The 18,184-nt window shown below is 43.8% G+C and overlaps 1 protein-coding gene across 1 annotated transcript in view; it reads right to left on the bottom strand.

Annotated features, from left to right (window-relative positions):
* Positions 1 to 16,938, bottom strand: part of frmd4a (FERM domain containing 4A) — a 341,550-nt gene extending 324,612 nt beyond the window's left edge. The window contains exon 1 of the mRNA XM_048610012.1: positions 16,490 to 16,938. Coding sequence (XP_048465969.1) covers positions 16,490 to 16,582 — 93 coding nt within the window. The 5' untranslated portion in view covers positions 16,583 to 16,938. The remainder of the gene's footprint in view (positions 1 to 16,489) is intronic.
* Positions 16,939 to 18,184: the final 1,246 nt, after the last annotated feature.

The raw sequence follows: 18,184 nt of genomic DNA on the forward strand, positions 1-18,184 counted from the left end.
AAGGGTCTAGGCCCGAAACGTCAGCCTCTCTGCTCCTACGATGCTGCTTGGCCTGCTGTGTTCATCCAGCCCTGCACCTTGTTGTCCCCAATACTCTTTGTGATTCATGTCTGAGGGGTAAATATTGCTCAGAACACCAGCGAGTTACATTCACCTTAGTAGATGGGCTCTGGGTTTAATTACAAAGTACTATTTATCATAATAGTATGTAAATATTTTCAAAAAGCTAACTCAACAAAGGAGATATCTTTTAGCTGTTCTGCAACTTACATACATCCAAAAATCCTTCTGGCTCACATCATTTTGGAGTTAAGAAATTGAGGCTGTAAGTATGAGATGAGCAGAGCGATTCCAGTAATGAGAGTTTGGGAAGGTTGTCAGTACGCAATTTTATGCAAACCATTTCGTTCAACTCTTTCCAAAACAATAATGGAAAAGCAATTGCAACACATGGCAGGAAATGTGGATGAGAATTTTAAGGAGCAGTTGAGCAGATTTAATTCACAAGACCCATCACACAGTCCTTGTGGATAGATTTCTATATGAGATTAATGCAGGCAGTCAACAGTGAAGTCTTTCTGATCCCGGTTTAGCAACATATGATTCATCACAGACTATTATCAAAAGTGCTGTAGGCCCTAGTCCAGTACACAGTGCATACAAAACACCATTCAGACTTCTTCAGGCCCCGCTCAACTGCTCAAACAAAGAACTCATATGTTAAGCAATATTATGAAGTTATGCATTTTCCTGTCAATAAGGAAGGAAATTACCTCGATTAATGGACTGATTTTGAACAACAGAATTCGAGTTTAATGGCTCTTTATGTCAGGGAATGATGATGTACGTTAGCTCATAACTCTGGGAAGAGACAACCAGATCGGGAAAAAAAATAGTCCCCGCGTCGACCTCAACCATCTGTGACCAGAACACAGAGTTATTCATTGCACTTCACAGCCCATCAATACTTTCTGCAAAGCTGTTAGATTTCATATCAAATCAATTGGTCTGATACCCTTCACAATATTCCAGCAAGTTCTCTCCCCTGTCAAGTACTAATCCAATTCCCTGTTTGAAAGTTAAAATCTGAACTTTTTTCCAATACCCCATCAGGTACAGCTTTCAAAACCCTAACAAAACACTACAGAAACAGTGTGAATGGCCCGAAACGTTATCTCTGATTTCTCGTCACAGATGTTGCCAGACCTGCTGAGCTTTTCCAGCAACTTCTGATTTGGTTTCTTTTTTACTTACTCCACCCAAACTGTCCATGGGTCTGAAAGTCTTTATCAAAATCCACTCATAGCCTTCTCTTATCCAAGGAGAAGTGCGTCCAATCTCTACTCTCTCCACATGACTGCTCTGTCTTGGTGCTCGAAACACTGAAGACTATCTCTGTGTAAGATCACTCTATTTTGGAAGGTTTCCATCCTGCCTTTTTAGTTGGCGGCTACAGCTTAGAGTATCAAATTGATCAAATGCTAGGAAGAACCTTTATAAATTCTTTCCTCATTCCAAAAGAGAAAATGGACTGCTATTCAGAAAGGGGATCCTCGAAGAACTGACAGCAAGCATCAGTGACAGAAGAAACTTGTTGTAGAACAATGATAGCAGAGATGGGGCTGTAAGGCATGTGAGGTACTTGGGGAGGTGCTGGTGCAGTGGTAATGTCACCGGATCTGGAATCCAGAACCCCAAAGCTAATGTTCCAAGGACGTTTGTTCAAGTTCCACCAGGGCAGACAGTGATACACAAATGAAACTTTAAAAAGAATCTAGAATTTAATGCTACTCTACTGGTGGCCATGCAACTAAAAGTTGATTGTCATCAAAACCCATCTGGTTCACTAATGCCCTTTAGGGAAGGAAATCCGCCGTCCTTACCTGTTCTAGCTTACATGTAACTCCAGACCTATGCTTCAGGTTAGTGGGGTGGCACAGTGGCTCCGTGGTTAGTACTGCCAGGGACCCCTCCAGCATCAGGAGACTGTGTGGAGTTTGCATGTTCTCCCTGTGTTTGAGCAAGTTTCCTCCCACAGTCGAAAGATGTACAGGTTAGGGTGGACTGGCCGTACTAAATTGCCCCATAGTGTTCAGGGATGTGCAGGCTTAGTGGGTTAGCCATGGGAAATACAGGGTTACAGAGAGAGGGTATGGTGATGGGTCTGGGTGGGATGCTCTTCAGAGGGTTGGTGTAGACTTGATGGGCCAAATAGCCTGCTTCCACACAGTTGGGGTTCTATGATTAAGGTGGACTTTTGAGGTGCTCTGTTGTTAAATGCATCTTATACAAAGTGCATTTCCTTTTCCCCTGCATGTTCTCTGGGTCACAAATCGTTCCTGGGGGTGGCCTCTGCTCTGCTTTGGTGGGCAGTGGCTGGTGGGGGGTGGGGGAGGAGGTGGGTTGGAGGAAGGGTGGTAATGGACCAAGCTAAGCTGCTCTTTGATTTCTCCCTCTGTCCGTGTGAGCTGTCTGAGCTTTAGGCTTGGAAGGCAGCCATGGAGAAAGAATCTCACTGAAATATGCAGCAAACAGTCAGAGATAAGGTCAATGTGACCCTGCTTCAGCAGTTAAATTGAAGAATAAGGGGCCTACCTTCCTATAAAGAATGGGAAGGACAAGATTTAACCCACAGGGTGATTGTAGCAAAATCACTGACAGACCTCAGGAATAGCAAGATATATATTACCAGGCATTTGCAGGAGACTTGGTTGCTGGGAAACTCATTTCTTACAAGTCAATGGCGCTGAGAGTGATCAGTGCATTAATTAAAGGCAGCCTGTGGGAATTATGAAACCGTAATCCTATTAGGATTTCTGACTGATAGTTTGCTTTGCCCTAAGTATTTATTATTCTCCACTCGCTCCCGTTCAGCAGCTCTCTCTGCTCTCTTTGTGGAGGTGCTGATTCGTGAGGAGCTGCAAGGTCTGTGCTGCGATAAACCTCAGCTCAGTGGCCCCTGCTTCCAAGGCCCGGGACGATGTGCCGGAAGGGGTAGCGTCTGCAAAGCCTTGAAAGATAAAGGGCAGTTAAAGGTCCTAACAGTGTTCTACATAAGGGGCTGAAACACATGTAAAATCCTGTGCAATGGCCATATCATTTAATATCAGTGTAGGTCCAATCTGCATTATGAGTGGAATGAGGTACATAAGACAGTGCTGCGTTTTATTTAACCAAACCAACCTGCATGTGCTGCCACAGTTGAATTGTACCATAGGGTGACTTTGCAAAGATGCTGAACAAACAAAGGGTGGGTGGTATGGTGGTTCAGTGGTTAGCACTGCTGCCTCACAGCACCAGGGACCCAGGTTCGATTCCACCCTCAGGCAACTGTCTGTGTGGAGTTTACACATTCTCCCTGTGTCTGTGTGGGTTTCCTCCCACAGTCCAAAAACATGCAGGCTAGGTGGATTGGCCATGGGAAATGCAGGGTTATAGGGACAGGGTGGGGGGTGGGATGTTCTTCGGAGAGTCATTGTGGACTCAATGAGCCAAATAGCCTGCTTCCACACTGCAGGGATTCAGTGAAAATATATGCTGCTGAGAAAATCAGTCAGCAGTCTGGCCATTGGCTATTCAAATGCAGTTTGCACCTGGGATCTAGGCTGGTGCACTTTCCAGCAATGAAGTTGTAAGCTCAGGCTTGACACTGTCCTCTTTTTCACATCTAACCTGGATGTCTTCTGCTGCACTTATCTCTCGGATGGTCAGGAATGTCCAGGGACAAGGAGAATCCCAAGGCTTTTTACGCATATATTAGAAGAAAGAGGGTAGCAAAGTAAAGAGTAGGCCTACTCAAGGACAAAGGAGGGAAGTTATACGTGGAGCCACAGGAAGTGAGGGAGATCCTTAATGAGTACTTTGCATCGGTATTCACCGAGGATAAGGACATGACTGATGAGATCAGGAATGAGTGTGTGAATGCTCGAGGGAATGTCAGTGTATTGAAGGAGGAAGTTTTGGATATCCTAAATTGCATTAAGGTAGACAAGTCCCCAGAGCCAGATGGGATCTATCCCAGGTTACTGCGAGAGGCAAGGGAAGAAATAGTTGGGGCATTAGCAGGTACCTTTACATCCTCCTTGAACCACAGGCGAAGTTGCAGAGAACTGGAGATTAGCCAATGGTTGTTCCCTTGTTTAAGAAAGGAAGCAGGGATAAATAATAGCAGGAAATTATAGGCAGGTGAGCCTGATGTCTCTGGTGGGGAAGCTCTTGGAGAAGATGTTAAAGGACAAGATACATGCACATGTGAAAGGAAATGAACTAGTGAGTGACAGGCAGAATTTTTTGAAGAGGTGACAAAGATAAGTGATGAGGGAAAGGCTGTGGATGTAGTTTACATGGACTTTAGTAAGGCATTTGATAAAGTCCCGCATGGCAGGTTGGTGCAAAAATTAAAATCACATGGGATTCGGGGTAGATGGATACAAAACTGTCTTGGTCATAGAAAGCAGAGGGTGGCGATAGCAGAGTGTTTTTCAGAATGGAGACCAGTAACTAGTGGTGTTCCGCAGAGATCAGTCTTAGGTCCTCTGTTGTTTGTAGTGTATATAAATGATCTGGAGGAAAATGTGGGTGGTCTGATTAGTAAGTTTGCAGATGGCATGAAGATCGGTGGAGTTGCTGATAGTGTCGATGATTGTGAAAGGATACAACAAGATAGAGATAGACTGGCAACTTGGGCACAGAAATGGCAGATGGAGTTTAATCCAGACAAATGCGAGGTGATGCACTTTGGAGGATCAAATTTAGGTGTGAATTATACAGTAAATGGCTGTTCATCCTCCTCAATCCCCTGCTCCCACTTTTGCTTCATACCCTTTGGTGCCTTTAGCCCTTAGCGCTGGAGAAACTCAGCAGGTCTAACAGCATCTGTGGAGACAGAAACAGAGTTAACATTTCAAGTCCACTGACCTGTCTTCAGAACTAACAAATTCCTCCAAGTATCCCAGTCAAGGCAGAGCTTCAAAGTAACTGAGTCATATAGCTTCTTGATCTATAGTGAGCCACCTTGAGCACATAAAAACTACGTTGCCTGCAAATCACTGAGCACCAAATCCCATTCGCTCATCGACCCACTATTCGCTGGTGTACACTGGCTCCAAATTAAGCAACACCTTTTAATGTTTGTTATCCTGGTCTTCAAATCTCTTCATGATCTCAGTCCTTTCTGTACCAATACTCTCCCTTTGCTCTGTTCATTTAAAGCAAGCAGTGTGGTTGGCTAAGCCAACATTTACTGCCCATCCCTAACTGCCTGGAGCAGGCTGTGGTGCTACCTTCTAGAACTGTCCGCCTGTGGGGCGGAGGGAGCTCTAGATTCTGACCTAGCGATAGTGAAAGAACGGCGATATATTTCCCAGTCAGGATGGTGACTGGCTGGGAGGGGAATGCAGTGATTGTGGGAGGTTTAGGGATTCTAGTGATGCTCTTGTCATTCTAGCTTCTGGACGATGTCAAGCTACTCCAGTGTTGTTGGAGCTTAACCCATCCAGGGAAGTGGGGAGTATTCCATCACACTCCTGACTCGTACCTTGTAGATGGTGGACAGGCTTTAGGGAGACAGGAGGGGAGTTACTTGCTGTAGCGTTCCTACTCCCTCATCTGCTGCTGTCATCACAATCCAGCATCCTAATAACTTTGCTGCACACACACCTCATGGGCTTTCCCAAATTTAATCACTCCATCAATGTCTACAGCTGCTTGGGTACAAAGCTCAGGAACTCCCTCATTAAACCTTGCCAAATCTCCACCTTACTTGTCTCTTCAAAGTTCCTTAAAACTGTTCTCTTTGATAAAAAGTTATTAAATATTTCCTTATGTAAGACCCTAAGAACCAGGGGCAGGGGTGGGCCATCTGGTCCATCAAGCCTGCTCTGCCATTCAGTAAGACCATGGCTGATCTTTTCATGGACTCAGCTCCACTTACCCACCCGCTCACAATAACCCTTAACTCTTTCACTGTTCAAAAAACTTTTTAGCAAGGAAGCCTCAACTGCTTCACTGGGCAGGGAATTCCACAGATTCACAACCCTTTGGATGAAGAAGTTCCTCTTCAACTCAGTCCTAAATCTGCTCTCCTTATTTTGAGGTTATGTCCTCTTGTTCTATTATAATTGGGTGTCAAATTTTGCATGATAATGCTATTGTCAAGCGCTTAGTGGATATTATATAAAAGGCACTAGGCAAATGCAAACTGTTATTGTTGGGTAGTGCCAATCCTGACAAAACCAGTAGTGAATTTAATATCAGCATGGTAAACTTTCTCGAGATGGAACTAGCTGAACGCATGCTGCATTTTATACAATGCACACTGAATCCAAGGCTAAAGCAGCTTTCCACCGAGTTACCATGAACAGAGATAGTGATTCTTAGCCAGTCTGCAGTTTCTTGTACTGCCAGGAATAAAATAAATTCATTAGTATTCATCTCTTACCATCACCTTGTAAACTCCTGAGGTCAATCATTTCCACAACCACGCACTTGGAACTGTGATAATTATTCACTTCTCTGCGCAGTTCTAATGGCTGATGATTGGCTGCAAAGTCCACAGAATGTTTCGTACAATCACCCAAAACCTTCACCGAGACTGTCTCTTTCAAACTGCCATCGTTCTGCACAGAATGAGCTGTCAAGCTTCATCAACTCGTTGATGCCCGTAAGGTATCATTTTTGTTATAGCAATTAAAATGATTACTTCAAAAATGTTCACTCGTTTAAACAAGGCCTGCGTGACAGTGTGTTATCATGTGTTAGCAAGAGACATTTTATAGGTCACGAGTAGCAAAGTAATATAGGCCTTTGAGAATTAAATTGGAGGAACATGATTCATTCTTGGAAAGTTAGGTATTTCTTAACAGGTTCGGTTCTGAATACCAAAGAAACAATAAGCTTGCGCATGTGTTATGTCTTATCCTCAGGAACCTGCAAAGTGGTTTACATCGAAGGCATTTGGCATGCTTGCCTTCATCAGTCACAGCACTGAGCACAGGAGTTGGGACTTCATGATACAGTTATACAAGACATTGGTGAGGCCACATTTGGACTACTGCATACAATTCTGATTGCCCTGCTATAGGAAGGATGTTATTAAACTGGAAAGGGCACAAGAAAGATTTACAAGGACGTTACAGGGACGGGAGGGTTTGAGTTATGAGGAGAGGCTGGATAAGCTGGGCCTTTCATCCCCGGAGTGTAGGAGGCTGAGGGGTGACCTTATAGAGGTTTATAAAATCATGAGGGGCACAGATAAGGTGAATAGCCAAGATCTTTTCCCCAGGTAGGGAGAGTCCAAAGCTAGAGGGCATAGGTTTAAGGTGAGAGGGGGAAGATTTAAAAGGGACTTGAGGGGCAACATTTTCACACAGAGCATGGTGCGTGTATGGAACATGCTGCCTGAGGAAGTGGTGGAAGTGGGTACAGTTCCAACATTTAAAAGACATTGGGCAGCTACATGGGTAGGAAAGGTTCACAGCAATATGGGTCAAACGCCAGCAAATGGGAATAGTTCAGTTTAGGAAACTTGGTCGGCATGGACGAATTGGGCCGAAGGGTCTGTTTCCGTGCTGTAGGATTCTGTCAAGAAAATATTTATTTTTTGCAGTGTAAGCCCAGTGGCTACAAAGCTAACTGTGATAGCTTGTGTACAACAAATCTTCACAGTACTAAATCAGGTGGATGTTCAGATATTCTGATTTGTGTTAAAAACAGAAATTGCTGGAGAAATTCAGCAGGTCTGGCAGCATTTGTGGAGAGAAATCAGAGTTAACGTTTCGAGTCCAGAGACCCTTCTTCAGAACTATTTCTTCAAGGCACTTCTGAGGAAGGGTCACTGGACCTGAAATGTTAAATCTGATTTCTCTCCACAAACACTGCCAGACCTGCTGAGTTTCTCCAGCAATTTCTGTTTTTGTTTCAGATCTTCAGTACCCACAGTTCTTCATTTTATTTTACTGATTTGTGTGACTGTGGATTGATGGAGACATTTTGCTCCAGGATGCTGAGAAAACTTCCTGAGCGTCTCTGAACAAATCCACCGCACCTTCTCACATCCAGGCTGGTCCTCTGTTTTAGCGTCTCATCTGACAGGCAGCACCTTAGCCAGAGCAGCACAACCTCAGTACTGCACCCAGGTACCTGGCTAAATTTGGGCACAATTTTACAGGGAGTGAGTGGGTGCACTGGGCAGAAAGGAAGGGGGAATATGGATCTCTCCCACTCAGTCTAGTCGTTCTTAAAGTTCTTCTGACACACAGCTCAGAATGATGCCAACTGAGCTGACTAATAAATCAAAGAACCAAGAATATACATTAAGGGATAGTAGGAACTGCAGATGCTGGAGAGTCTGAGATAACAAGGTGTCGAGCTGGATGAACACAGCAGGCCAAGCAGCATCAGAGGAGCAGGAAGGCTGACGTTTCGGGCCCAGACCCGACATGTCTAGCAGCTTTCCTGCTCCTCTGATGCTGCTTGGCTTGCTGTGTTCATCCAGCTCTACACCTTGTTATCTCTAATATACATTAAGGGTTTGCCCCTTTGTGAAAATCTTGACACTACAGATTCCAAAAGTTCAACTTTGAATGCCTTCAACCATGCATGATTATTCTGGGCGGTTCAATTTTATCTCTGGGTTCAAAACCAATCAGCAATGTTTGGAAGCAAAGTCTCATTTCCTTCCTGTCACTATGTGAAATGTTGGTAAATCACCATCTCATCCTCAGTGACTCTGGGGCCAGAGGTAATCACTACACAGAGTTTGGAGAAATACCTTCAGAAAGCTGCTGTGAGGAATTGAGACACATTATGTTGCCCAAGTGAGAATACTGTCTGGACTGAGCACACAGTAGAGAGCACTTCACTCTGCAACTTAAGTGTGCCCTATCTGACTGGGCAGTGTTTGATGCTGACACTCAGCCTGGGCAATTCTGTCTCAGAATCTGAAGGTCACAAAAGGTCAGGGGAGGTGACATAGCCTCATGGCATTATTGCTGGCCTGTTAATCCAGAGACTCAGGCAATGCCCTGGGACCTGGGTTCAAATCCCACGAGGGCAGATGCTGGGCACAAAAGCAGAAGTCGCTGGAAAAGCTCAGCAGGTCTGGCAGCATCTGCAAAGCAAAATCAGAGTTAATGTTTCAGGCCTGGTGACCCTTCCTCAGACCTGTCCTGACGAAGGATCACCAGACCCGAAACGTTAACTCTGATTTTTTCTTCGCAAATGCTGCCAGACCTGCTGAGCTTTTCCAGCAACTTCTGTTTTTGTTTCTGATTAATAGCATCTCCAGTTATTTTGTTTTTTATTACAGCAGATGGTGGAATTTGAATTCAGTAAAAAAAAACTGGAATTAAGAGTCTAATAATGACCACGAATCCATTGCTGATTGTTGGAAAAATCCATCTGGTTCACTAATGTCCTTTAGGAAAGGAAACTGCCATCCTTACCTGGTCTGGCCTACATGTGACTCCAGACCCACAGCAATGTGGTGACTCTTAAATGCTCTCTGGGCAATTAGGAATGGACAATAAATGCTGCCTAACCAGAGATGCCTTCATTCTCAGACTGGAGCAATCACCTCGGCATGTGGTACTGAGCAAGGGCTTTGCAGATTACTCCCATCACAGGCAGGGAAGGCAACATTATCCAACAAGTCACAGAAATGACTTGGAAAATGTTTCCAATTGCAAAATTGTCCCAGGAAGTAAGAGATAAAGACAGAGACTGTGTAAAAGAAGTGAGAACACAATCTGAAGCACTCCACACACAGGGGAGACCTGGGGATATGATAGAATTTTGCTTTTTTAAATATTTACTCATGACCTGAGGGTGTCACTGGCTGGATCCAGCATTTATGCCCATCCCTAGTTGCTCTTGAGAAGGTGGTGATGAGTTGCCTTCTTGAACCACTGCAGTCCATGTGCTGTGGGTTGACCTACAATTCCCTTAGGCAGGGAATGGACCCAGCGAGATACTGATAGCCAGAAGCAGAGTGGGACTGAGATGCTGAGAAAAGAAACCACAGTGCTATTTGAGAGAGACTGGGGATTTTTTTCGAAGCTGCAAGAAGGATATTATCAAGCTGGAGAGGGTTCAGAAGAGACTTATCAGGATGTTGCTGGGTATGGAAGGTTTGAGTTATAAGGAAAGGCTGGGTGAGCTGGGACTTTTCTCATTGGAGCGTAGGAAGTTGAGAGGTGACCTGATAGAAGTTTATAGAATAATGAGAGGTATAGACAGAGTTGATGATAGTTGTCTTTTCCCTAAGATGGGGAATTTTAAGACTAGGGGGGCATATTTTTAAGGTGAGAGGAGAGAGACTTCAAAAAGACATAAGAAGCAAATTTTTACACAGAGCGTGGTTTGTGTGTGGAATGAACTTCCTGAGGAAGTGATGGATGTGGGTACAATTACAACATTTAAAAGACATTTGGATGGATACATGAATAGGAAAGGTTTGGAGGGATATGGGCCAGGAGTAGGCAGGTGGGACTAGTTTAGTTTGGGATTATGGTCGGTTTGGGCGGCTGGACCGAAGGGTCTGTTTCCGTGCTGTATGACTCTATGACTCTGTTAAGTCCGTCATGTAAGAAGAGAGGCAGGATATGCTCCAGAAACACCTGCTAACTCAATGTGCCAGCGAGATGTTTGCTGGAGAGCTTGTGAAGAGGATAAAGAGCTGGAAGACAAAAACCTCCTCCTCATGTCCTCAAGAGAGGAAACAACATGCTGACATGATTGGAAGCAGCTGTCACAGTGGGACAAAGTGGATGGAAAAGATCCTGGGAGACAAAGACGATGATTGCAGATTAATCTAATGCCCTGGAAAGGTTCCCCTTCGTTTTGAAGCAGCTATTTTCACAGCCCTATCATAACACAGCCCTATCACAACAAAAGCTCTGTATCTGAAAAATGTCTGAATTGAAGATCCTTGTCCTCAACTGGATATTTCCTCTGGTCTTGCCAATCCTATTTCTGCTGCCTTCCTTAGCCCAGTGACCTCTTGTTGTCAGACAGCCCGATGTGCACAGTCGCTTCCTCCACTCCAGCTGTAGCAGAGCCTGTCAGTACCTCACTGTTACATTCTGTTCACTTCCTTTCCTAACACTCAGCCTGCTCGTCTTTTCATTTCCTGAAGACCAATGTCTTCACCAAGCCTTTGGCCATTTTGCCTGTAATGGTCCTTCAAAGGTTAGCTGCGAACTCCTAGTAAAAAGTGAAATATAAGAAAAGTTGTTGCTACGGAAACTGTGTGAATTATCCTGGAGTGTCAGTATCTGGGATTTGTGAGATTCCTTTTTTTAATTCATTCATGGGATGAGGGCATCACTGGCTAGGCAGCATTTATTGCCCATTCCTAATTGCCCCAAGGGCAGTTAAGAGTCAACCACATGGCTGTGGGTGTGGAGTCACATGTAGGCCAGACCAGGTAAGGATGGCAGCTCCCTTCCCTAAAGGACATTAGTGAACAGATGGGTTTTTCCTGACAATCAACAATGGATTCATGGTCATCATTAGATTTTTAATTCCAGATATTTATTGAATTCAAATTCCACCATCTGCCATGGTGGGATTCAAACTCGGGTCCCCAGAATGTTATCTCGGTGTCTAGATTAACAGTCCAGCAATAATACCACTGGACCATCGCCTCCCCATTCCTGCGATAGGGTGATATATATAGGTCCAAATGTTATACAAAGACTTAAGGAAGAATGTTGATTCAGTTCTAGATGAGCTGGGTGGCACAATGGTTCAGTGGTTAGCACTGCTGCCTCACAGCGCCAGGGACCAGGGATTGACTCTAGCCTTGGCCAACTGTCAGTGTGGAGTTTGCACATTCTCCCTGTGTCTGTGTCACTTTCCTTTGGGTGTTCTAGTTTCCTCTCACAGTCCAAATATGAGTAGGTTAGGTGGATTGGCCATGCTAAATTACCTATACTGTGCAGGAATATGCAGGTTAGGTGGATTGGCCATGGCAAATGTGGAGTTACAGGGATAGGAAAGGGTAGGGGGCTGAGTCTGAGTGGGATGCTCTTCAGAGGTTGGTGCAGTCTCAATAGTCTTAATAGCCTCTATCTGCATTGTCGGGATTCTATGAAGCTACAAATCTATCATCACTGCACAATTTTAACAGACCTAGTTCCAGTTATCATCAGTAATTTGAGTACAATGACAATGGCTGTTGTATTACATTCAGATGATGTTACCATTTTTCTTGGTTCCTTGATTGCTGCCAAAGGATGGAGCAATGAAGATATAAAGTGGGATCTCAATATTATAAATTCAACATTGATGCTGAGAGGCTGGAAATGATGCACAACAAACAGATTGTGAAAGAAAATTTCCACTGACCACAATCCTGTGTCATAATTAACATCCGTCTGTTAGATCATACTTGAGTGTCTGACCATATATCTGCACCATGACTAAGTGACCTCTTTCCATTTTCCCTACACCCCCTAACTTTACCCCCGTCTCAGCTCATCTGCTGTTGAAATCCTCATCTACGCCTTTGTGACCTCAAGTCTTCACTATTCCAGTGACCTCTGGCTACCCTCCCGTCTCTGAGCTCGTGCATATTTCTACTGTTAATCCTAACCCGCATCAAGTCCCATTCACCCACTGCCCCTTTCTCACTGTCCTACAGCAACTCCCAGGCAAGGAACCACCTGGACTGGAAAATTATCATCCTTGATTTCAAACCTCTCCATGGACTCACTCTCCCTGTCTCTGTATCACCTCCAATCCTGGATTTCTGCATCCTTTAACTCTGGCCTCTTCAATATTCTTGATTTTAATTGCTTCACATTGGTGGCAGTACCTTCAGTTGTCTGAGCACTAAGCTCTGGAATTCTTTTCCTAAATCTCTTCACCTCTGTCCCTTCCTTTCCTCCTTTAAAAGGCTCGTTAATAACTTCACCTATGCCCAAGATTTTAATCCCAATATCTCCTGAGCAAGATGCCAGATTCTTTACCCCATAATTCTCCTGTGAAGCAACTTATGCTGTTTTCTCACATTCTGGGTGCTAGACAAATGCAAGTTGCCGGTGTGGAAGTTTTCGACTCAAATTGCTGGGATGCAGCAATTCTAACTTGCACAGGTTTCCAACAATCACAGTCCATGTTGGAGTGGGGACATTGGCAGAGGTTGGTTAAAGTGAACAGTCCAACAAATATCTTCAGCAAAACCCCTGTTTGTGAATGCGGAAAGTGAAGGACTGTGTGTTAAACAAACCACGGGAAACCCCAGCAACTGCTTAACCAACTAAGCAATGAACCCAGCACCTTAAGGGAAATGTCCCTGGCAGCGATCCATTAAGATAAACCTCGCTGGACTACACTTAATCGGGAGGAGTCCTGTGATGCACTGGTAGTGTCCCTATCTCTAGGCCAGGAGATCTAGGTTTAAGTCCCATCCACGCTGGAGGTGTTAGATAACATCCCTGAACAGGTTGCTTAGAAAATATCTATACGATTAACACCAACATCTTGGTAAAGATTCTCTCTTTTTTTCTCTCTTTGGGCTCTATCCTATCGTTTACTTCCTACCCCACCCACCTCCCTATTTTCTGCATATAAACTGACGTTTTCCCAGCCACTATCATTCCCTAGGAAGGGTCACTGGACCCGAAACATTAACTCTGTTTTCTCCTCCACAGATGCTGCCAGACCCACTGAGCTTTTCCAGCAACTTTGTTTTTGTTCTTGGTAAAGATTGCTGGGGCACGTTGGTAGTGTCTGGGCCAGAAGGTTTTGGGTGCAAATCCTACCTCTCCTGCAGGTGTGTAATAACATTTCATGCATGTTTATCAGATATGGTCTGTTCTGATGAAAGGCCATCATCTTGGAACATTTATTCTGCTCCAGGAATTTGAGTTTTTCCAGGATTTTGGGTCTTGTGGCACTACCTCTGTGCCTGCAAGGGTACACGTTCCACTGGCCCAGAGGTACGTTGGAACAGGTTGATTAAAAATATACGCTTTGCACTTTTGTACTCTTATGGCACAGTGGTAATGTCCCCACCTCTGGTCCAGACGGCCTGGGCTCAAGTCCTAGCTGTTCCAGAGGTATCATCCAAACTGACTTATTGGAAATTATCCATTTGGTATCTAAGTTGAGACTTGCAACTTAAACAAGTGTTAAAAATATTGAGACTCTTAAGTTTTGCCATTAATACATTAAGGCTATCTAATTGTATAAGACAGCAACTGCTGACGTAGCATGGTTCAAATCTTGGTTGCAGTATTGACATTTGTAGCGATTGGAACCAGGTGGATTTCATTGGCTGTGAGGTCCTTGACTGGGGTTGTTAACCTGGATCAATCAGGGAGCACTGGCTGACTAATTTAAATAAAGGATTTAGAATCTCAGTTCAGGGACTGACTCCGAGCTGGCTGACCACAGCCAGTGTACTGTGCACGGGTAAATAAAGGGTGACTTGGTGATGGGATACCGGCCTCTGTGCAATTATTTCAGCATTTATTGGAAGTTTTAGAGTACTTATAAATAGCAAAGATTGTGTGAAGGAGTGTCTGAATGTGGGAGAACCAATCCACTTGATAGGGTGTAAACCACACTTCAAAAACTAACACATATCTTTCTCTCACTGCTTTGTATTCCAAATATCTGGCCAGTCAAAAACAGAAACTGATGGAGAAATTCAGCAGGTCTGGCAGCATCTGTGGGGTAAGAAACAGAAATAACATTTCAGGTCCAGTGACCCTTCTTCAGAATGTATAGTAGTCTGAAAAAGGTGATAGCTGCTAGCAGTTATCGGTTCTGAAAAACAACCAAATAAGAACCGAAGGAACTGCGGATGCTGTAAATCAGGAACAAAATCAAAGTTGCTGGAAAAGTTCAGCAGGTCTGGCAGCATCTGTGGAGGAAAAAACAGAGCTAATGTTGCGGGTCCAGTGACAGCCACATTGGACTTGGTTTCTCTCTGTACAGATGCTGCCAGATGTGCTAAACTTCTCCAGCAATTTCTGTTTTTGTTTCAGATCCGCAGTTCTTTGTTTTATCTGCCAAGTCAATCTTTGAATAGAGCAAATCACCGGCCTCCTTCAAGCATTTATTTCCCATCACATTATTGTCTTGGAAGCTTGTTAAATCTGAGGGGGAAGCAACATCTAGACAGAGCACCTATTTGCTCAGAGTTCATCCCTATTCCTTATTCAAGAAGATATACTGAAAGAATCGATTTTTAACTTGTTATGAAATGTTTTTGCTGCGCTGTGAATGTACTCATGGGGTGATGTTCCAAGTGAACATTACACGCAGCCATCGACAACTTCAGTCAGGCTCTCGCAGAAAGCTCCAGATGAATACACGGCCTGCAATCTGTATAGCTGCTCTGGGAAACAAGGCAATCCATTTTCTCACTCATGTCACTTGAACAGACAATGACAAGGCGCCCCATCATGACGCGTCTTCCCAATGCAACACAACAGTCCAAGTTTAAAGGGAAGGTTATGTTTTGGGTTATGAACAGGTAACTGTTTTGAACAACAAAATATTCCTGCGCAGGCTTTCAAACTGCCTGAAAGATTTGCGAAGTTCTTTTGTTTTCTGAATGCTGTTATTCAAAGTGACACGGTCCAGTGTTGATGAGGGACCACGCCGCGTACATCACAAAGTGGATGATTTTCATTACCAGCAATTATCAGTCTGAGTGCAATATGATACAATGCAGTTGATAAGAATTCACAGTCACACTCCAAGCAGCTTTGTAAAGCTCAGCGATCACAGTCATAAACTGTGCATTATTTACGCTGTTAATATGATGGCATAACATTTAGGACTGGTTCATACAATGAAGTCTTCTTAAATTCCATTATCAGATATTATTTAAACAGGGGCAAAATATTCACTGCTTGACAATGTATAGAGGCTGCTGTTTTTTTTATAGAAACAGTCCCACTCTACATGCAAACTCCTGCCAGTTATAATGAAAGGTCAATTTATAATCAAGGCTCACGCACAATACAGTCTACCTGAAGCTGCACAATTAAAGCCTTTTTTTCAGATGACATTAATGGGACTGACAAGATAGCACGCTTTGATGATTAGCCAGGACATTAATTATTTTCCCAATTTCATTTCGCAAGATGGGCAGTTGCTTGAGGCACAGTGTATGCTGCAGGAAACAGGATACTGGTGAAAAACTGATCTCTCTCTCTCTCTCTCTCACATCCATTCAATGCTCCAAAGCTCATTTACACCTTTAGCAGCACTGCCCAACATAACAGTCGTTCAATTCCCTGTCTGCAGAGCCAAAAATAACCACAGCATAATTCGGTTTATTCAACAGAATGAAAAAGCTGCCTGAAGTTTCCATACATTTTCGATAAAGGAGCATCTCCTAGCCTTGCAATGATGTGAAGAAGCCAGCACTGGCATGCCTGGTAACTGGAAGCAGCTGTAATACAGACTGACAGTGAGGCAGGAATATGCTGCTCACAGCCTGGTGCAGACAGAGAAAGGATCCCCTTACCTTCTCATTGCTGCTCCTTTTCAGGGTTCCGTATCGAATTCTGAACAAGGGTCTCCTGGCCCTTGCAGGCGAGACTGCAGTCTGTACAACCATAGTGCAGGCTCAAAGCGAAAAGGCAAACAGCAAAATAGAAAAGAAACTGAGCAACTTCCAAATCCTGTGTCTACACCAGATTCTTGAAATTCCAGAGCTCGGCACACAGGGGTTTCACTGCATCTGCAGGATGATCCTGCTGGGGATTTTTTAACTTCACTCCCCCCTCTTGCTGTCAGAGAGAAAATGTGAAGAACCCTCCAGTGAGACTCGCCCTCTGCTCTTACAAACACGCCGCTCTCTTATTCTACACCACCCTGTCTCTCAGGAACAGAAACAGGAAAGCCTTTGGGAGAGAGACGTTACCAAAATGTCAAGTTTAGTCTTTGCTATCAGTAGATGGTGTGACAGGGTCAGTTTCCTAATCTGCCTGCATCAGTGTTAAATGGGCCACATGATACAGGACTCCCCTGGTTTGTTGCAAAACAGGTCACATGGCCGATTCAGGAAGAATTTCTGATGCATCACCATCTGGCTGCAGAGATGACTGCGAGCACTGAGCTTTTACAAGACCACAGCACAGCTAAAGTGATTCCTGATGTGAGCAAACTTCAGAAAGACTTCAGCTTCACTCTTTCACACAGATTGCACTGAGAGGCTGTAATCTCATTACACAGCACCATCAGATGAGAGGCCGTAATCTCATTACACAGCACCATCAGATTGCACTAACAGACTGTAATCTCATTACACAGCACCATCAGATTGTAATGAAAGGCTGTAATCTCATTACACAACACCATCAGATTGCACTAACATACTGTAATCTCATTACACGGCACCATCAGATTGCACCAACAGACTGTAATCTCATTACACAGCACCATCAGATTATAAGGAGGCTGTAATCTCACCACTCAACACCATCAGATTGCACTAACAGACTGCAATCTCATTACACACCACCATCAGATTGTAATGAAAGGCTGTAATCTCATTACACAACACCATCAAATTGTAATGAGAGACTATAATCTCATTACACAGCATTATCAGATTGTACTGAGGGTCAGTAATCTCATTACACAGCACCATCAAATTGTAATGAGAAGCTGTAATCTCATTACACAGCACCATCAGATTGTAATGAGAGACTATAATCTCATTACACAGCATTATCAGATTGTATTAAGGGGCTGTACTCTCAGTACACAGCACCATCAGATTGTAATGAGGGTACACAGCACCATCAGTTTGTAATGAGAGGCTGTAATCGCATTACACAGCACTATCATCTTGGAAAAAACTCAAAAACCAAGACTAAGCACACCACTGTTACCATCTCCTTACCCTTGTTCTGTGTAGCCTACTTTGTACATCTGGGCAGCTAGTGATACCAGATAAGGGAGAAACTGCAATTCTAAATTTACATGGGAAGCAACTTCTGCATGTGTGATATATCTTAGTGCTATCATGTAATTGTGTAATGCTAACATACAATCCTTATTGTCATTTTATGGAGGCAAGTAGAGGTTATAACACCAACTCTACAAAATTAGTGTGAAGGAATGCAGTAGACAATTTTATCTACTTTGTTTTAAGGTAAAACCCATCTCCCAACTTTTGTTTATGAATGAAAAAAAAACAAATTATTTAATCCAA

Source organism: Rhincodon typus, chromosome 22, assembly GCF_021869965.1.
Source record: "Rhincodon typus isolate 14 chromosome 22, sRhiTyp1.1, whole genome shotgun sequence".
NCBI classification, from domain to species: domain Eukaryota; kingdom Metazoa; phylum Chordata; class Chondrichthyes; order Orectolobiformes; family Rhincodontidae; genus Rhincodon; species Rhincodon typus.